General features: G+C 38.2%; 1 protein-coding gene across 1 annotated transcript in view; it reads right to left on the reverse strand.

The window, feature by feature from the left end:
* Positions 1 to 5052: 5052 nt before the first annotated feature.
* Cenpi (centromere protein I) overlaps positions 5053 to 22194 on the reverse strand; it is a 53682-nt gene continuing 36540 nt past the window's right edge. The window contains exons 17-23 of the mRNA XM_042683059.1: positions 21173 to 21308; positions 19863 to 19987; positions 17147 to 17195; positions 16601 to 16819; positions 8407 to 8448; positions 6587 to 7546; positions 5053 to 6370 (exon numbers count right to left, since the gene is read on the reverse strand). Of these exons, the coding sequence (XP_042538993.1) occupies positions 7442 to 7546; positions 8407 to 8448; positions 16601 to 16819; positions 17147 to 17195; positions 19863 to 19987; positions 21173 to 21308 (676 nt within the window). The 3' untranslated portion in view covers positions 5053 to 6370; positions 6587 to 7441. The remainder of the gene's footprint in view (positions 6371 to 6586; positions 7547 to 8406; positions 8449 to 16600; positions 16820 to 17146; positions 17196 to 19862; positions 19988 to 21172; positions 21309 to 22194) is intronic.

The raw sequence follows: 22194 nt of genomic DNA on the forward strand, positions 1-22194 counted from the left end.
GAAGAGGGAAAAGTGTGAGACATAAGAAAAGCAAATAATGAGTTTATGACAAATTCCTCTAAATGTATGTTATACAGCTTAAGAGTATTAGTACAAAAACACAAGATCCTTAAGATTATTCATCTTTTCCAAACTTGACAGTCTTTACTAATTTTAAATTGTCTTATTAATATATCTTATACAACATGAAATTTATTCACTTACAGTGTACAGTTCATTTTTATTCTATTTACATAATTTAAATATTTTTGTGGAGTATGAATATAGTCCAAGTAGATTATCTGCAACTATAAAAGTAGAACAATGAATCCTGCTGAAATTGGTTTGGGAAGGGGAAAGAGGGGAAGAAAGACTGATAAAGGGTGAGATTGATTGGAATACATTGTACACTTGTGGAAATTAAACAATGAAATCCCTTCCACATGAGTGCTATAAGCTAATAAAATTATATTATATATATACATTAAATATACACAGTATATTAATCACAGCAGTCACTATACAGTACTTCCTACCTTATTCTCATTAACCCCAGACCCCTGGGCAACCACTTAACTACTTGTCTTGTCTACTTAGAACATTTTCATGACTTCGGTTATACAATATGTACCATTTATAATGGACCCAATATAGGTGTGTGTGTGTGTGTGTGTGTGTGTACTAGAGATTGAACTCAAGACCTCTTGGTTAGCTTTTTTTGGTCAAGGTTGTTGCTCTACCACTTGAATCATACCTCCAGTTCTGCCTTTGCTGGATAATTGGAGATGAGTTCTCACAGATTTTCTGCCCAGGCTTGCTTCCAACCATGGTCCTCAGATATCAGCCTCCTGAGTAGCCAGGATTACAGGTGTGAGCTACCTGCACCTGGTTCTAAAAGGTAATTCTTTTGTCCTTTTTCCCCTTGTATTTGCTTCATATAGGCTCCTGTTTCTTTAACATTTGCTGAAGTAAACACTAGGTGCTCTATTGTAGCAAGTCCGGATATTGACTCTCTGCAGTAGGGTTTGCTGCTGTTTGTTCACTTATTTGGTGACTGTATTGCACTACTACTGTGAAGTCTGTTCCCCTAGTGTGCAGCTTCTGATATCCCTGTTCATAGTCTGTACCTTTAAGTCTGGCTTCCTAAGGTTCATCCCTGGATCAGTAGTTTAGAAGTCAGCCACTGGTTATTAGAAGTTATGCTTAAGCTCCCAAAGCCAAGAAACTTTTCATCCATTTTGTTCTGTCTAGCTAGGAGACTGCTTTCACAATTTAGGAAGTTCACAAATTTGTCTTCGTCAGGAACTAATACCAAAGCAGTTCCCTGTTCAATTGCTTCTAAGAGTATAGCCTTAGGTAAATGTATGCTCTTCCATATCACCAGGGCTGGTGATCCTTTGCTGGTTTTCTTCACCTCTCTGTTGAACTTTTAGTCTTTTTCTATTGGTGCCATACCATGCTGCTAGTCTTCACAGCTGGCTAGTTGTTCTATTGTTCTGAGCAATTTCCTGGAGGCATACGCCCCTCCATAATAGGAAGTCAGGCCTCTCAAGACAGGGCAGGCTCTTGCCAGTGTGATTACTACTCTGAACCTTTCCTTGGCAGAATCTCTATTACTGAGCATTATCTGGGAGAGAGGGAAACTACCACACTGCAGCCAAGAACACAGTGATACATCTTCCACAATAGCTCCTCTGCAATATGAAATTGGTTGGGGAATAAATGTAGGCTCTAACTTTGATGTTATGGATTACTAGTATTGTTAATAAGTTCTTCAAATTTCAAAGTTGTGATTCTCATTCTGTTGTAAATCATTTGGTCATCTTCTAGAGATCCGGAATGATTGCCTTTGCTAACTATGACCAACAAAACAAATAGTTCTCCAGAGAAATTCCAGTAAGTTCTTTGCATGTCATTCCAAAGTCCTATACTGGGAACTTGAAGTGTGGCTCTGGTAGTAAAGTGTCAACCTTGAGCAGAAAAAGCCAAGTGAGTGTGTGAGGCCCTGAGTCCCAAGTTCAGGCCTCAGTAACAACATATACCCCCCCCCCACACACACACCCAGCAGAGAGAAAGAGAGAAACAGAGAGATTTTCAATTGAGTATGCAGGAGGAATAAATAAAGTTTCAAATTTAACTTAGTCCACAAAGTGAATTATAAACAGAATAATGCTTCATTTCTAACTTTAAAAAGCTGGAAATGAAAATTACAACTATCTTTGCTTCATTACCCCAGATATCAGACAGGTAAGGGAGGAAAAAGGTACAACACACAACTGTGCCATTGTATTCATGGCTGAGACCCTCATAAATACTTAGGATATGATTCGATTAAACAGGTGTTCAGTCATATTTTTGCACTTTGTTTAAAAAGACTCAGGAACCCTGTTCATCCTTGAATATTAACTTACAGAAAATACAAATCACCTCAGTGATTCTACTACTGTCTAGAACAATCTTCAATTGCATCTTTCTAAGTTATACTTTGGCTAGATATACTCGAAAGTTAAGGAAAACTTTTACATCTTTTTTCCCCTTTTTGTCTTTTCAATGAAGTTTTAGAGACTTTTCTATCATCTAAATGCCACAACCTTGAAAAGACAGAAACTGGAATCTAAATATTACCATAGAGGAAATCAGGAGGTAAAGTGGTTCAGTGATTTTCCAAAGCCATAAAGCTCATTTGTAAAATAAAGCAGAAGAAATGAAGGACTTTGATTTAAAATTTCAGCTCTGCTCAAGAGGCTGAGATCTAAGGATCACGGCTCAAAGCCAGCCTGGGCAGGAAATTCCATGAGGCTATAATCTCTATAAACTATTCAAAAAAGCCAGAAGTAGTGCTGTAGCTCAAGTGATAGAGAGCTCACCTTTAGTAAAAAGAAACTCAGGGACACTGCCGAGGGCCCAGAGTTCAAGCCTCAGGACCAGAAAAAAAAAAAAAAAAAAAAAAAAAACCTAAAATACTTCAGCTCTAGGCATGAAATCTAATTAGATAAGCTAATACTCTTCTGGCAAGCTGAATAAGTATATTATCCTGTTATATAGTTAAATGTGAGCTTTAATTCATGTGTACTATTATGTTCCTTGGAAAGACACCCTATATATATATATGAAAACAAAGCATTAATGTCAATCCAATATCTTCTATAAAACACAGTCCATCTCAAGAATTCATTGCATATACCACAAAATTAAGAAAAGTAAGGGAAGGAGTGAGTTGAAGGAGGATTGAGAATGTTGAAGGTGGTGACACTGATTAAGAAGCATTCATAAACTGCTTTGTTAAATGTAAGTAAAGATAATTAAAAAATTTAATAACAGCTGGGCACTGGTGGCTCAAGCTTAAATCCTAGCTACTCAGGAGGCTGAGGTCTGAGGACTGCTTTCAAAACCAGCCCAGGCAGAAAAGTCCCCATGAGATTCTTACCTCCAATAAACTACTGAAAAACCAGAAGTGGCACTGTGGCTCAAAGTGGTAGAGTGCTAGCATTGAGCAAAAGAACTTAGGGACAGTGCCCAGACTGAGTTCAAGCCCCACACATACACAAAAAGTAAAATAAAAACAGTCCATCTTTGTTAGAAACCGAATTGTTACATGATCAAAATATAGGCTCCTTATGTAAACCATCCTATAATGGAAAGATAATATGAATTAAAAAGGTATCTTTAGCACATAATTCCAATTTTAGAGATTTTTTTTGTTCAGAAAACCATATTACTATGTTAAAAATATCATAGGAGTATAAGCTTATTGTATTCTTTCCAGGCCAATTCCAAAACCAAGAGAAAGGAAAATGTATGCTATAAAAGAAAAGAAAATATCAGAAATTTAATACAAATTTCAATATTAAACATGAACTTAATATTTAGAACGCCAACAATTTGGGGTTGGAGGCTTGGCTCAGGTGGTAGAGCATCAGCCAATGAGAGAAAGCATCAAATACCAAGTTTGAATCCTGTTCTTGGGGAAAGAAGGAAGGAAGGGGAAGGACCGACAACAATTTTACAAAAACACTAGGCAAAGAAAGCATTCTTTGTAAAACTGCAATAATAAACCAAAATTCCTATCTTTTCAGATCTTTTGTAGGGAAACAAAATAGCAATTCTTATTTAGTTCTGTTGTGTGAATAGTCCTCAAAGCAGATTTTTTCAAATAACTAAAACTCTCTTTTTCTGTGCAGTCACATATCTAACCTTAAGTCAATTTTTTAAGTTTAACAAATAAGGGGGGAAAAAAAGAACCCGGGGATCATAACTGAACAATAAACATACTTATGGGAAAATATATTTTCCTCATGCAACATTATTTTAGAAAAAAATATTCATGCTGGTGAATGAGTATTTAGTGAATTCTTTTTTGGCAGTTGTGGGACTTGAATTCAGGGCCTGGGTGCTGTTCTTGAGCTCTTTTGCTCAAGGCTAACGCTCTACCACTTTGAGTCACAATGCCACTTCCATTTTTTGAGTGGTTAATTGGAGATAAGAGTCTCACAGGGACTTTTCTACCCGGATAGCTTTGAACCACGATCTTCAGCTCTTATCCTCCTGGAGTAGCTAGGATTACAGGTGTGAACCAGATCAACGACCAGTGATATTTCAGAGAAGTCTCCAAAAGGAAAGAGGCCTCTGCTTGGCCCTTAGGTATCTAATTTTTTTTTCTGGTCCTGGGGCCTGAACTCTGGGCCTGAGAGTTGTCTCTCAGCTCTTCAGCTCAAGGCTAGCACTCTACCACTTGAGCCACAACACCACTTCATTGATCTAGTAATAATTCTTTGGTGAGTTGGGTGCTAGTGGCTCACGCCTGTAATCCTAGCTACTCTAGGAGGATGAGATCTGAAGGTCGTGGTTCAAAGCTATACGGGGCAGAAGAGTCCCTGTGAGACTCAATTAACCACTCAAAAAATGGAGTGATTTGGAGCACTAATTTGAAAACAGAGAGGTCTCTAATTTGTAAGTTGCCATTGGGAAAGTTGTCACATTTACTTCAAAGCAGCCAAAGCTTCTTTTCTTCCAGTAATACAAGTAACATTCCATGCCATTAAATACTCCCTTTTTGAGGTTTCAAGCTTATGATTTTATTATTCACTCACAAAATAGTCGACAAATTATACATATTTAAAGACACAATATGATGTTTCAATATAAATGATCAGGTAATCATCTCAAACACATGTAATTTTGTGTTGGTGAAACATTCAAAATCTTCTCTAGTAGCTATTTTGAAGTATACAATTAATTGTTGGCAATCAGTTACCCCATGCTATAGAATCTTAGAAGTTATTCCTCCTATGCAAGGATACCTCTATACTTATTAGCCAACCCTCTCTCTGCTCATTCCTACTCTTCCCAGCTTCTTGATAATCACTATTAAGAGATCAACTTTTTAAGCTTCTGCTGTGAGAACATATAGAAATACAATTTTTTGAAACACTTTCTTCATTGGCATCAAGGAGAGCAGTCTTCTGAGGTTTTTTTCCTAGCTCATTGATAAGTCCTCAATTTTTTGCTGACTCCTCTCTATTTCTTAATGTTAGCATATTTCTTAATGTTAGCATCTCTACCACTTTCCTCTAGTTGCACTAGGTGATTTCAACAAATGCTTTGGTTATTCCTTTAGTATGCCTCATCTCTGAATTTCAGAATGTACCTAGCTAATCAGGTCAAAAATCTAGAGACATCTAAGAGAGATTTAGAGTCACCTAGGAAACATGTAGGATATCCTCCTCCTCATAACCAAGCTACCAGCAGATTCAAATTTTGATAAATTCAAAACAAGAGTCTGCAACTAATACCTAACCACCTCCCTGATAACCTCTGATACCGATCTAAAACCTTTGGCTAAAATGTGGTAATAACTGGTCTCTATGCCTGCCTCTGAAATCCTGTAGCTTTCATTCTACATCTGTATGTTCATATATGTCTTTCTTTCTCAGTGGCTCTAATGGCTTACATTTACACATCTGTACCAGGCTGTAATAATCTTTCATGACATGGTCTCTGGCTTTCTTCCCTATTTGATTTCTCACCCTTCTTCTCACTTTATCATTGTACTATAATCTTTCTGACCTCCTGCTACTCCTTAAATCTACCTTGTAAATCAACATTTTAGAGCTTTTTCCTTTGACTTTACCTCTGCTCAGAATGCCCTTTCCCCAAATAGACACTTGGATCATATACTTCCTTCACTAGTGTCTGAGCTGACATTATCTCCTCAAACAGGTCTTCTCTAAGCCTTCTTATTTGCAGTACCAGGCCTCTCCAAAGTCTATCCCTATTCTAGGCATTTTATGAATCGCACCTAGTATGAAATGTTTGCTTAGCTTGTTATTGTTTGTCTTCATTGGATTCTAAGCAATATAAAAGCAGGTATAAAACTAGCACACAGAAGAACCTGATACAGGGTTCTCAGTGTCTCAGTGGTAGAGTGCTTGCCTCGCATACATGAGGCTCTACGTTCAATTCCTCAGTACTACATAAACAGAAAAAGCTGAAAGTAGTGCTGTGGCTCAAGTGGTAGAGTGCTAGCCTTGAGCTGAAGAGCTGAGGAACAGTGCCCAGGCCCAGAGTTCAAACCCCACAGCCGACAGGAAAAAAAAAAAAAAAGAACCTGGCACATGGTAAGAAACTCAACAAATGTTAATTCAATAAATGAGTAGATATATAGTATTTCTAGTCTGAACATTTAATAATACAGTTTTTGTTTTAATGGAAAGGGGGGAAAAAGAAAAAGGATCTGGCCTTAAAAGACAAATTCAGCTTTATTCTTCTAAAATTACGTCAATTTTATTTAAAAAGAAGAGAGCTATTCCGTAATACTAAAACAAAATTTCAGTATAAATTTTCAGCAGGGTATTCTAGCTGCTGCTATCAATTTTTTTTTAAAGTTCAGAATTACTTCTAATAGCAAAACAGTAATTAGTTTGTTTAAGTCTCAACATTTAAAAACTTGGCATATAGATATATACCCAAATAAAATAGAACAGTTTCATGAAATCAAAACAATATAAACAGAAATATCTTCTTCACTCTCCTGACAATCTTCTCCACTTCCTTCCCTCATCAGATTGCTACCAGGAAGCCATCAGCTACTAAGGGCTTTGCAAATCCCATGTGTTATATGCCATTCATTTGGTACTGGTGCCGCTGTTCATTGAACAAATCAGTAATATCCTGGAGATTTCAAAGAAGCAGCTGGCCAAATGGTTGGCATAAGTGCATGTGGGTTAACTGCTAGTATGCATTACCTGTTATCTTTTAGCAATGCAACTTATACAGTACATGAGAATGTGACAAAGCTCACCCCAGAGCAGATGTGACTCTTCATGATGGAAAGAGCCTCTGGCGAGGAAGAGGGCATTTTTCATTAGTAGACAGGGCTGGGTAATACTTGAAGACAACAGTCAGTTTATAAAACAGTGAAAGCATCAACTTTCACTTAATGTCGATCACTTTGGTTATACTCTTACTGGGGGGCATAAAAACGTTGAACACTACTTTGTATAAAGAGTTTCAAGCCTTGTAACCCTTCTGAAAACAAATAGTCCAAATACTTATTCCATTTCTGTCCCTGTAGGTAAAGAGAAAGGAAAATTATTTACTGAATATGTATACTTACTTTCTATTTCCCTGGGAAAAGTTCACAGCATCTGGATACATCCAGTTAAAGCATGCCCAGAAGGGCTAAGTAACATTCATTCAAACCAGAAAGTACCTATATATAGTTCAAGGACTAAGTATCTCTTTAATTATATTGGTAAAAAATTATCTGCTCAACTGAACAAAATATTATGAAATGGAAATATGCCATTATCTTATGCCCTAGACATTTAACATCCCAATAGATAATGCAGTGGCAGGCATTATTTTATTATTGCCTGCAGTATGTACACAGCAGGCATTTCTATAATAATGGGCCAACTGCATAATATTTTGTTAAATCAGCCTCATGACTACCATCATGCTTCATATACATGAACAGTTCATGCTCACAACACCAAGCATCCAACAATGGAGTTACCTCCCAGAGAGAGTGAAGAATAAAAGTCACTGGAGCTGGGTGTGAGTGGCTTACACTGGTAGCCCTAGCTACTCAGGAGGCTGAGACCAGAGGATCATGATTCAAAGCCAGCCTGGGCAGGAAAGCCCATGAGAATCTTACCTAAAACTACTCAGAAAAAGCTGGAAGTGGCACTGTGGCTCAAGTGGTAGAGTGCTAGCCTTGAGCACAAAGAGGCTCAGGGACAGGGCCCAGGCCCTGAGTTCAAGCCCCAGGATCAGAAAAAAAAGTCATTGGAATGACTCCAGAAGGCAAACATTTCACTTTGACTTTGTAGAGGCAGCAGAGTTAATATTTGGATAAAAGGAAAGATATTAAATCTTTGGATGAATTTATCTACATAAAATCAGGATAAAGATAAATTTATTTACCCGAATAGTGTCTACATTTACTGCCTTTTCTTCAGGGTTTTCCTTTAAAAAAAAAAAAAGGAAAAGAAAAATGAGAAGAAATGGAGAAGAAAATATGTGATTAGCAAAAATCACCAGAAAGTTCTGATAGTTCTTCACTCATTTTACCAAGTGCTACTCCTACCATTACTCTTGGATTCCTGTTGACTGAACCCCACTGTAGTTTTCTATATTTCCTTTTCCCTATAGTAAAAATAAAGGGAAAATAATTGACAGTGAATAAATGCAGCATCCTTTAGCTAATATATGGCCTTACTGTATTCTTATTCTGTCCTTAATTACTAGGGTAGAGATGAAGGGTCTTAGAAGAAGGCTTTTTCTGAGGAATGTGATCCTTCACATGAAGGATGAAGAACTTTTCTAAAGCAGGCTATGTATACAAGATTTCATGAAACTTGAAATCTTTTTTTTTTGGGGGGGTCCGGTTGTGGGGCCTGAACTCTGGGCCTGGGCACTGTCCCTCAGCTCTTCAGCTCAAGGCTAGCACTCTACCACTTGAGCCACAGTGCCACTTCCGGCTTTTTTCTTTTTGCTTATGTGGTGCTGAGGAATAGAACCCAGGGCCTCAGGCATGCAAGGCAAGCACTCTACCACTGAGCCACCTTCCTAGCCTGAAACTTGAAATCTTTACTTGTCTATTCTCTGGCTTTGCCTATCACCTAGTATAGTAGGTGTTAATAAATCTTGCCAGGCACTGGTGGCTCACACCTGTAATCCTACCTACTCAGGAGGTTGAGATTTGAGGATCACAGTTCAAAGCCAGCCCAGGCAGCAAAGTCCATAAGATGCTTATCTCCAATTAACCACCAGAAAACCGGAAGTGGCTCTGTGGCTTAAGTAGTTAGAATGCTCACCTTGAGCTGAAGAGCTCAAGGACAGCACCCAGGCCCAGAGTTCAAGCCCCACAACTGATAAACAACAACAACAATAACAAAACCAAAGTCACAGAACTCAAGGGAAAAAGGGTGAAAAACTATAGCATTGGAGCTCATTGGGCATGGATGAAAATGAACTATACAATTCATGGGTGGAGATGGGAGGGAGGGACTGGGAGAAGGTGAAGGAAGAGAAGACGCTGTATGAAAAGAAGATGCTGTATGAAAAGAAATGTACTCATTTCCTGATTCATGTCATTGTAATCCCTCTGTACATTACCTTTATAATAACAATCAAAGTACCTTTATAATAACAGTAAAGTAATTTAAAAAGAAAAAAAACCTAATGTCCTTTTCTTATTTCTCACTTTCATTCAAGCTATCATCAAAGTCCTCTGTGTTCTACCACTGAATGGACCTTAGAGTAGTTCACATCTATCTCCAGTGCCACACCACTTTTATAAAAATGACTACCAATGTCTCTTGTCTAGACTCCAGCAATAGTCTCCTGGTTGGTGTCCCTGCTTCCACACAGGCCTCCTTTCAGAACCCATCCTCCAGAAAGAAGCTAGTGGTGTCTGTTAACCACCATCTCAGCGCACATTACAACCCTGCTTAAAAACCTTTCAACTGCACTCTTGAACAAACCTGTTAAGACAGATGGCTCCTGTGTCTCTCCAAATTCAGTTCCATTCTATTCTCTCTCTTGCTTGTTAAGCTCTAAACTACACTGTATCATCTTCCTTGAAACTTTTGAGTCATTATACTGTTCCATGGCCGGGAATGCTCTTGCTCTGCCTACTTCCAAATTGGCTCATTCTCATCTTTTACAAGAAACCTCAGATTAAATATCATCTTCCTCTATAAAGCCATCCTTGATTAAATTTCACTGCCAACTCCAGAGCTAGTTATAATCAACCTAGTTTATTCCTTTGTAGCATTCATCAAAATTAAAAATAATTGCCAGGTCTAACATACTCCTGTAATCCCAGTATTTGGGAACTGAGGTAGGAGGATCACAAGTTCAAGGCCAACCTAGGGTATATTACTAAATTCCAAGCATGCCTGGCCAATTTAGAAAGACCTTATTTTTAAAAGAAATTAAAATTATTTCTGGGTGCTGAACTGGAGGTGTAGCTCAAGTAGTAGAGTGCCAGCCATAAGCCAAACAGCTGAATGAATTCAAGCCTCGGTACCAGCAAAATAAAAATAAAAAAGGAATAAAATATCATTTTCACACATTTATGAACTAGATTGAGATATTAATTATCAAAGCCCATTTATTTCACAAAAGAGACCAAGTATTAAATTCTTTTTAATGGAAATGTATACACGCTATCTATGGTATATTCTTGTCAAACAAAAATATTAAATTTTTAATCAATTCTCACCAAACCCTTATCTAACTAGCAATTACAATAAATAGTAGGGTCAGAGGAACATGAACACTATACAGACAACCTATAGACCTACTCCTCAGCAAAATGGGCAAAACTGGCACAAACTGTATTGTCTAGCACTTAATAGTTTCTGGAAATTGTCCTAAGTGTATATAATCAGTGTAAAAACACCCATTTAAAACATCTAAGGGCGAAGAGCATGACACAAGTGGTAGAGTGCCTACCTACTCAGCACTAGTTTCTGAGTTTAAACCCTAATACTGCCCCCTCAATCTACTAAAACAGTGTCTATGCACTTGAGCCATGAACCTGCTCCTTCCTGGTGAGTATGGCTAAAGGTTCAGACTTCCTTCTTCCATGTAGCAGGCCTCATTCATAGTACAAGGGCTATGACTCAGCTGCAAGTGGCTGAGAACACTGTGGCCATGACGATCTGCCCTAGCAATCTCACTGGGCAGAGATTCCATGCTGAAAAGTACACCCAAACACTAGAAGCTTCCATATTTCCCAGGGCCTAATGGCTCAGAGATATTATTTCCAGAGAACTAATCCATAAAAAGTGAGCTGAAAAGCTCTCTTCAAAGGAAATTTTATTTCAAACAGGATACAGGAAAGTCCAAACCTAGGTATGTCCTAGAAAACAAGTCCCTTATCTTAGAGAAAGAAAGTAAACTATAACTGAGCTAGCTCATCAGGAAGAACCAGAGAAAGAACAATTAAGATCTCTCCTAGGGACAGACAAACCTTATAGACTGGCCTCAAAAACTATTCTTGCCTGAATTTAATTCAGTAAGACAGCTGAGCAATTTGTGCCTCAGAGCATTGATGAAAACAATAAAGCAAGTGACAAGTAATTAGTGCAGCCTAATGAACAGGTTGTAACACCAAAAACAAGCACACACCTTAGACTGAATAGAATAGGGGGAGAGTCAGAGCTTTTAAAACAATTAATATTCCAGAGTGATTATTTGCATGCCCAATAATGACCAAAACAAGATGAAATAGAAATCAATAACAAAGGGACTAGGGATGTAGCTCAATGGGAGAGTACTCGCTTAGCATGTGAAAGGTCTGGGTTTGAACCCCAGCACTGCAAAACAGAGCAAATACAGCTCTTTCTTTTGTGACTGGGGATGTAGCCCAAGCATAGATCACTTGCTTAACCCAGGTGCAGAGAACTGGATTTGATTCCCAGAACCATAAGAAAGAAATAAGTAAGAAGTCAATCATAGAAATTGGGGAAATTCACAAATGTGTGAAAATTAAACACCACATTCCTAAAAAAAACAAATGGTAAAAAAAATCAAAATGAAAATGAGAAAACATTTTGATATCAATTTCTATCTATAAATGCCTATATTATAAAAAGGAGGACTATCAAAACTAAGGGCAGTGCTATATGCCTGTCGTCCCAGCTCCAGAGGCAGGAGACTCACTCAAAATCAGTTTGGGACTAGCCTGAGAAAAGTAACAGGACTATATCATTTTTTAAAGGAAAATCTCAATTCAGTAATCTTATCTACCACTTTGAGAACCTAAAAAAATAAATCTAGGTCTAATGGTACACATCTGTAATCTCAGCACTCAGGTGGCAGTGGAGCTGGAAACAGAAGGTTGGCAAATTCAAAGCCATCAGGGCTACATAGAGAAATGAGAGAGGGGAAGAGAGAGGAAGAAGGAGAGAGAATTAAACCAAAAGCAAGAAGGAAGTAAATAATAAAGATCAGAGCAGAAATAAATGGCTAAGTGATGGTAGTATGGCATTGAACTATGCATATACTTTTTACTTATGTATCATGTATATTTACCACAATTATAATTTAGAAAGAACAGTAGAAAAAAGTGAAATCAAAACTCAATTCTTTAAAAATATTAATACAAATGTTTAGCCAGACTGAATAAGCAAAAAAACAAACAAACAAAACAAAACTAAGAATATTTGGGGCTAGGAAGGTGGCTCAGTAGTAGAGTGCTTGCCTTGCATGCATGAGACCCTGGGTTTGATTCCTAAGCACCACATAAGTGAAAAGAAAAAAGCCGGAAGTGGCACTGTGGCTCAAGTGGTAGAGTGCTAGCCTTGAGCTGAAGAGCTGAGGGACAGTGCCCAGGCCCAGAGTTCAGGCCCCATGACCGGATCCCCCCCCCCAAAAAAAAACCCCTAAGAATATTTGAATTACTAAAGTCAGAAATGAAAAGCTGGGAAACTAACAACCTCACAAAAATAAAAAAAGGTGGTTTAGTAATTTCAATAGATTAGATCACTTATATGAAGTGGGTCATTTTGAAAAACACTAACAATTGAGAATAACTGGAGAAGAAATAGGAATGAACCTATAATAACAAAGGTAATTAGAAATTTTAAAACTTTCCACTAAAAAATAGCAAAACCAGATGGTTTCAATGCCAAACACTTTAAAGAAGAATGCCAATACTTCATGAAGTTTTGTATAAAACAGGAGAAGAAAGCATATTCCAAGCTCAGAAAAGAGAAATAACCAAATTCATTCTCAAACCAAACACATCATAAGGAAAACCAACATGCCTTATGAATATAAACACTGAAACTTCCCAGACTACTAACAAAATCTAGCAACATATAAAAGGATTTATTTTTTAGACAAAATGAGATTTATTCTAGGAATGCAAACCTGGTTAAGTACTAACATCAATTCATGTAAGACATCCTAGGAATAGACTAGAAAACAAAAGCCATGTGACCATGTTTGTAGATGTAGAAAAGGCATTGTACAAAATTTAATATTCATGAAGGATAAAAAGGAAAGGAAAAATACAAGGAAAGTTCTTCAATGACAAAGGCATCCAAAGAATCTTTTACTATATGGGTGTCAAACTGAAATGATCAAGGACCCACTCTGCAATTTGTCTTCAACATTATATCTAATCCAGGCAGTGCAATTAGGCAAGATGAAGAATAGGTACTCAGATTTGAAAACAAGAATAAAATTATCCTTGTTTACAAATGACACAATTTTTATAAAGAATATCATAAGAAATCGACTAAAAAGCTCTATCTAAAAATCATTATACAAGCCGGCCCCGGTGGCTCACGCCTGTAATCCTAGCTACTCAGGAGGCTGAGATCTGGGGATTATGGTTCAAAGCCAGCCTGGGCAGGAAAGCAATGAGATTCTTATCTCCAATAAACGACTAGAAAACTGGAAGTAGCACTGTGGCTCAAACAGTAGAGCACTTGCCTTGAGCTGAAGAGCACAGAGACAGCACCCACACCCAGAGTTCAAGCCCCACGACCGACCAAAAAAAAAAAATCATTATACACATATTAACTGCATTTTTACACAAGAGCAATCAGCAATATGAAAATTAATTTTAAGGTCTGGGAAGGCGGATCAGTGGTAGAGCACTTGCCTTGCATGCTTGAGGCCCTGGGTTCTATTCCTCAGCACCACATAAGCAAAAAGAAAAAAAGCCGGAAGTGGCGCTGTGGCTCAAGTGGTAGAGCGCTAGCCTTGAGCTGAAGAGCTGAGGGACAGCGCCCAGGCCCAGAGTTCAGACCCCACAACTGGACCCCAAAAAAATTAATTTTAAAAGCAAATCCATATAATAACACCATAAAAATTATGGTGCCAGTAATCCTAACTGTAGGATCACACCTGTAATCCTAACTATTCAGGAGGCTGAGATTTGAGGATCGTGGTTCAAAGCCAGTCAGGGCAGGAAAGTCTGTGAGACTCTTTTCTCCAATTAAACACTGCCCCTCTTTCGCCAAAAAAACCCCCAGAAGTGGAGCTGTGACTCAATTGGTAGAACACTAGCTTTGAACAAAAAAGGCCCTGATTTCAACCCCAGAACGTGTGTGTGTATGTGTGTGTGTGTGTGTGTGTGTGTGTGTGTAGCACCAGACAGTACCCAGGCCCTGATTTCAAGCCCCAGAACCAGTATGTGTGTGTGTGTGTGTGTGTGTGTGTGTGTGTGTGTGTGTGTGTGTAGCACCAGACAGTACCCAGGCCCTGATTTCAAGCCCCAGAACCAGTATGTGTGTGTGTGTGTGTGTGTGTGTGTGTGTGTGTGTGTGTGTGTGTGTGTGTGTAGCACCAGACAGTACCCAGGCCCTGATTTCAAGCCCCAGAACCTGTGTGTGTGTGTGTGTGTGTGTGTCCCTGATTTCAAGCCCCAGAACCAGTGTGTGTGTGTGTGGCGTGTGTACACACACATACATGCATGCATGCACACACAGACACACAGAACACTAAGGAGGACCTAAATGGGAAGGCATCTGATGCTCCCTCCTTGAAAAGAATTAGTATCATTAAGATAGAAGTACTATCCAAATTGAGCTATAGGTTCAAAGCACTACTTATCAGAATCCTAGTGGTAATCTTTGGAAAAACTGACAAATTGGTTGAATGCTGGTGGCTTTCATCTATAATCCTAGCTACTGAAGAGGCTGAGTTCTAAGGACTGAAATTTTAAGCCAGCCTAAGCAAACAAATTGGACAGACTCATCTCCAAATAACCAGCAAAAGGTCAGAAGTAGAAGCTTAACTCAAGTGGGAGAATGTTCAGTTCTTAGGGAAAGGGGCGAGCAGGAGTATAGGCCCAAAGTTAAAAGCCCCAGTACTGGCAAAACCCCCAAAACAACAAAAAACAAAATAAAAAACAACACTAGGACAAGTTGGTTTTAAAATTCATAGCATTTCAAGGTACTGAAACTTAAGAGTGAATCCTGATGACTTAGGTTAGGCAACTATATTTTAGGTTTGATCACAAAAGTACAAACAGGACAAGAAAAATATAAATTGACTTCAAAGTGAAATGTTTTATGCTTAAAAAGATACCAATATAAAAATAGGAAACAACTTTGCCAATAACATAGTTAAAAAATTTGTCTTGAATATGAAAAGAACATTTACAACTTAATTAATAAAAGGCAAATAACCCAATTAAAAAATGACCCAAGGGCCAGGCACTGATGACTCTTGCCTGTAATCTTAGCTTGGTGGGAGGCTGAGATCTGAGAATTGTACTAACCAGCCACTTGAAGCTAATCTGGGGAGAAAAGTCTATGATACTCTTATCTCCAATTAACCACAAAAAACCTGGAAGTGGAGCTCTGGCTCAAGTCACAGAGAGCTACCCTTGAGCACAAAAGCTAAGAGACAGCCCCCAGGCCCAGAGTTAAAGCTCTAGGACTGGCAAAGAAAGCCAAGGATCTGAATAAGTATTTCTCAAAGAAAGTAGATAAATGGTCAATAAGCACAGAAAACACTTGCTGTATGTCCCAGCATGATCTGGAACTTTACAATTCTGCTGCAGGTGCTCTACCATGTGAGCCACACCTCCAACAACCTGTTAAGGGACTTTTGAATTCAGGTTTCTTCAAAATAGTTAAAATCCCACTGTCTTCACCAAGGCACTGATCAGATTTAAAATGACAGGCTTAGGTCCTGAAAGAAGAGACACACCCCTCCCCTGCCCACATATTATCAGTCCATTAAATCCAAAATCTTCTTTGGCTTCAAGTCTACATTTCCAATCTTGCCTAGAAAGTCTAATTTTAAGGGCTTCCTTTTCTTCAAATGCCACATCATGCCATTCAGCAGAACTATGCAATCATTCTTCTATCATATTTTAACTGTTATCTATTCTAACTTTACCACACTGTATCACAGTAGTTTATCTACAAGCCTGTCTCTGCCATGAGACTAAAGACTCTTACAGAATGGAGACTTACTTAAGGTCATAGTCTCCAAAGCCTAACCCAATGACCAAAATGTAATTAGTACTAAAATATATGGAACATATATCTTCTAATACAGCCACTCCTAATTTGTAGCAATTCCTATTTTTTCAGGCACAGTACATAAAAAACTACCAAATCTCCAACTCATTTACTCTTACCTGTAGCAAAAAGGAAGCAGCATAATTTAGTAGAGAAGGATGAAGAACTAAATTTAAATTGCTCTTATACTCTGTTACTTTAGCTTTTCCTAGGATGTGGGGTTCAATATACATTTCTTTCTTGAAAGGTTTGGATGTCCACAGGCAACCAATCATGACTGTCAAATAGTTATTAAATTCTTCACAGGTCTTGCTGCTGAAATTGAACTCTGATTTTGTCTAATGGAAAAAAATAAAAATTGTTATTATCTCTTCTCCCTTTACATCTCACTGTGGGTCATATATGTCTATTCAATTTTCAAACAGTGATTTAAACACAGAGGTTTACCATTCATACCTTTTTTTTGTCAGTTGTGGGGTCTGAACTCTGGGCCTGGGCGCTGTCCCTCAGCTCTTCAGCTCACGGCTAGCGCTCTACCACCTGAGCCACAGGACCACTTCTGGCTTTTTCTGCTTATGTTGTGCTGAGGAATCGAACCCAGGGCCTCATGCATGCAAGGCAAGCACTCTACCACTGAGCCACCTTCCCAGCCCCACAATTCATACCTTTTCCAACATATCCTTTTTCTTTGCAGCAGTCATGTTATCACGATACCTAATAGTGAGAACAAATACAATGAAGCATTCAATATTCATTTTTTTTTTTTTTTGGTTCCAGTCGTGGGGCCTGAACTCTGGGCTTGGGAGCTGTCCCTCAGCTCTTCAGCTCAAGGCTAGTGCTCTACCACTTGAGTCACAGCACCACTTCCGGCTTTTTTTCTTTTTGCTTATGTGGTGCTGAGGAATCGAACCCAGGGCCTCAAGCATGCAAGGCAAACGCTCTACCACTGAGCCACCTTCCCAGCCCTCAATATTCATTTAGATGTAACTCTTTTGTAAAAGAAATAAAAATATACTCTGTAAATGTAAACATAAGCAAATGAGAACATAATAAATACTCAGTTGTCTAGTTGAGGATTTTATACTTTTTTAGTATATTATCCTCAAAGAATTTAAAAACACAAGAGGCCCAGTAGCTGGGAGTGTGGCCCAAGTGGTGGAGTGTTCATTTAGCAAACATGAGGCCCTGAATTCAAACCCCAGTACCACCTAAAACAAACAAAAAAGAGGGGGGTTAGTTGGTGTGGCTCAATGAAAGCATGCCTAGCATGCATGAGGCCCTATGATTCCATCCTCAGCACTACAACAAAAATAGAGGCTGAAAACTGATTTATATGGTTAGGGGTAAAGCTCAGTGGTACAACACTTGCTAAGAGGCCCTGTGTTTAATTCTCAATACTGCAAAAACAACTGAGTTGGAAATTTAAGATGTGCACTTGATCTCTGTAAATTATACCTCAATAAGGAAAAAAACAACAAACAATATACTTCTAATATTTTACTATAAGAAAAAACACAAATAGATAGCTGGGCACTGGTGGCTCATGCCTGTAATCCTAGCTACTCAGGAAGCTGAGATCTGCATATCACAGTTCAAAACCAGCCCAGGCAGGAAAGTCCATGAGACTCTTATCTCCAATTAACCTCCAGAAAATTGGAAGTGGCACTGTGGCTCAAATAGTAAAGCGCTCATCTTGAGCTGAAGACCTCAGGGACAGCACCCAGGCCCAGAGTTCAAGCCCCATGACAAAAAAGAAAGAAAGCTAGAAAGATAAATAGAAAAGAAGGAAGGAAGGAAGAGAAAGAAAGGAGGAAGGAAGGAAGGTAGCAAGGAAGGAAGGAAGGAAGGAGAGGAAAGAAAGAAAAAGAGAGAAAGAAGGAAGGAAGGAAGGAAGGAAGGAAGGAAGGAAGGAAGGAAGGAAGGAAGGAAGGAAGGAAGGAAGGAAGGAGAGGAAAGAAAGAAAAAGAGAGAAAGAGAGAAAGAGAGAAAGAAAGAAAAAAGAAAGAAAGAAAGAGCAAGCAAGCTAGTTGGGTGCAGGTGTCTTACACCTGTAATCCCAGGTACTCAGGAAGCTTAGATATGAGGATTCTGGTTCAAAGCCATCCTAGGCAGGAAAGTCTACGAGACTTATTTCCAATTAATTACCAAAAAAGCTGGAAGTTAAACTGTGACTCAAGTGGTAGAGTGCCAGCTCTGAGTGAAAAGCTTAGGGACAATAACCAGGCCCTGAGTTCAAGCCCCAGGACCAGCACATGCACACGTGCACACATGCACATATACATATACACATACACACCAAATTGAAGGGGAAAAGAAAAATAGAAATTGAATAATTTTGAACTATATTTTGGGGGGGGGTCCGGTCGTGGGGCCTGAACTCTGGGCTTGGGAGCTGTCCCTCAGCTCTTCAGCTCAAGGCTAGTGCTCTACCACTTGAGCCACAGCACCACTTCCGGCTTTTTTTTTCTTTTTGCTTATGTGGTGCTGAGGAATAGAACCCAGGGCCTCATGCATGCAAGGCAAGCACTCTACCACTGAGTCACCTTCCCAGCCCTGAACTATATTTTAAAAGAGGATAAATGTGGTCAAAATAGACTGTTTTGCAGCTATAAAAATAGAACAAGGAAATCTGTTGAAATTGTTTTGGTGGTAGAGGGGGTGGAATATATTGGAATATATTGGAAATGTGTAGAAAAGTAACAATGAAATCCCCCTCTGTATAACTAATATAAGTTAATACAAATGCCAAAAAATTCTAACAGAGACTTAAAAGTCACTAAAAATGACTGATATAGAACGTTTTCATTATGTGAAAAAAATACAAAAGAAAAAATAAAAAAATGTACAAATGCAATTTTTCTTGCCTGACAACTATTACTTACTAGTTTTGAAATATGTTAACCTTGACATAGTTCTACAAGTTATACCAAAATGATCTATATGGATTGAAAATAGTAAGTACAATCCATAAGTGAAAGAGAAGATCAGAAATAATACGTGAGTTCACCTAACAGGCAATAGCTCCTCTTATATTCTGAAAAATGTTCTTACATGAATACTACATATATTTAAACCAGTTAGCCACAAATATTAATTTCTCTTTAAGACATAGAAATTCATAATTGAAGCTGAATACATCAGTACCATGGCACACTGGTCCTTAACTATGATTTTAATATCTATATTTCCTATAGTGAGGTATTTGAAAATAACTCAGGTATCCTAGCCTCACAGTGGAAAGGTCCTCTCCGAAAGTAGGACATTTCTTTATTTACATAGGTCTTGGTAGAAAATAAAAAGGAATTTTTATTGTATTAAGGTTAGAAGATGAGGATAAAATTATGATGTAGTACCCATACATTGATCAAAAAAGGCTTGTACCTGTGCATAATATAACAGAGCTGGTTCAAGATACTGGTATCCAGGCTGAGAAGTGCAGAATAAAAGATCCCAGGAGGAAGCAACATCACTAATGGAAGGTTATAATTTATATATATGTCACACACCTTTTGGGAAAAGTAATAACATCAGTCTATAGATTATTCCCTAGAAATCAATCAAGTTTATCTAAAGAACAATAATATAAGCAATAATATAACATTAGATTTGGACCTGCTCAATTCCTAAATAAAGCAGGTAGTTACAAGTCTGTAAAATGTACCTCATCAACCTAACCTAACTATAGAAAATTATTTCGAATACCATTATCTTTAAATCTTTCATTTCTGGGTGGGGAAGAAATCTTAAGATTTGATAACAAAATGCTGAAATAAGGATACAGGATGACCCACTGTAACAATGAGATGTACAAGACAGAATGTTGAAAATGAACTTTACAACTTTTTTGGTGGGGGGCAGCTCGGGAGAGGGGAGGGAGGAATTGGGGAGGTGGGGAGGAAAGGGGTGTTAGGGGAAAAATAAAAAGGAGGTGTAACAATGCTCGATAGGAAATGGACTCATTACCTTGCTCAGGTAACTGTAACCACTCTGTACAGTATCTTTACAATAAAAAACATATATTAAGAAAAAAAGATTTGATTAATAATGGGAGCATTTCTTTCTCCTTAAGTCCTTTCAATATTTACCTTGTAAGTTAGTTGTCAGCCTGGAAAATGAAGGACTGCATGCTTCTGAGAAAATGTGTAATATAAGACAACTAGGTATTAGTGAAGAAAGGAAGCAGGAAAAATGTGAGTATAATGGATATTTTATGGTAATAGTTCTGTCTAGGGTGAATAAGAAAAAAAAGATGACTAGAATTATAAAGGTATCGTGTACTAGGAGAAAACAGGAGTTGAAAGGTGAACATAATGATAGGCTGGGAGAGTGTGGCTCAAGTGGAAGAAAGCCTGCCTAACAAGCTCAAGTCCATGAGTTCAAACTCTACTACCACTAAAAAAGAAAGAAAGAAAAGAGGTAGATATAAATATTTGACAAGAAAAATGACATTTTCAGGGGTTGGAGATTATAATAGGTATACTGATGTGATATCTGACCAAGTGTTACACTTTGTGTTATACTAATCAGCTATTCAAATAAAAATGGAATGATTAATTTCAGAACATTAGGCTATTTTAACTATCCCAACACAATCACAGCCTCCCTGCCTGATGATGTACATAAAATCTAAATAATAGTCTAGTAAACAGCTATCACATAAATCTAAATAAGGAAAGTGAACTATGTCCTACCTTCTCATAAAAGTCCAAAATGAAATGCAGCAAGAAAGCACTGTTATTCTCCAGGCGCAATGCTATTGTTGACAGCCATCCTACGTATTCAATCAGTTTAGACACAGAGATGATGGATGCACCCAAAGTCGTGTCCCTACAATAAGAAACATAACATTCACAATCTGAGCAGCAAAAGGCTTGCAGTTACATGGGTGGAAATATCACAAAGAACCTACATACACTTTGTACAACCAAAATATGCTAATAAAAATGAGTAATGAAAGAAAAATAAGTGCTTATAGTCTCCAATCTACAAGTAGATAATAGATACAAAAAGAAGATGATAGAGGGCTGGGAAGATGGCTCAGTGGTAGAGCGCTTGCCTTGCATGCATAAGGCACTGGGTTTGATTCCTCAGCACCACATAAGCAAAAAGAAAAAAGCCAGAAGTAGTGCTGTGGCTCAAGTGGTAGAGCACTAGCCTTGAGCTGAAGAGCTGAGGGACAGCGCCCAGGCCCAGAGTTCAGGCCCCACGACCGGACCCAAAAAAAAAAAAAAAAAAGATGATAGAGATTTGAAACTATCAATGCTCCAATTTCAATGAAGTAATTCACTTAAACAAAATCAGTGATTAATTACAAAACTACACTTAGCTTTTGGAGAATGAGTCAAATCAAGTCATAGAATACCATTAGCAACAATACACTACAAGTAAACATGGGAAGGAAAAGAAGCTCTAGACAAACTTAAGATAATGCTACCATTGTCTAAGGATCTTAGCAATAGCATATTTATTTCCAATAACTGATAAGGATCACAGCAGGAACCTTTTGCTTTTCTAACAACTCATAAGCACTGAGCCCTAGCACTCCTCAATTATAGGAATCATTGAGTGAGAGTTACGTAAAGCCAGGTGCTGGTGGCTCATATCTGTAATCCTACCTACTCAAGAGGCTGAGATCTGAGGACCATAGCTCAAAGTCAGCCTATTCAAGAGATTCTTATCTCCAATCAACCAGCAAAAAGTTAGAAGGAGGTGT

Source organism: Dipodomys spectabilis, unplaced genomic scaffold (assembly GCF_019054845.1).
Source record: "Dipodomys spectabilis isolate Male_0828 unplaced genomic scaffold, ASM1905484v1 ptg000077l, whole genome shotgun sequence".
Classification (NCBI taxonomy): Eukaryota; Metazoa; Chordata; class Mammalia; order Rodentia; family Heteromyidae; genus Dipodomys; species Dipodomys spectabilis.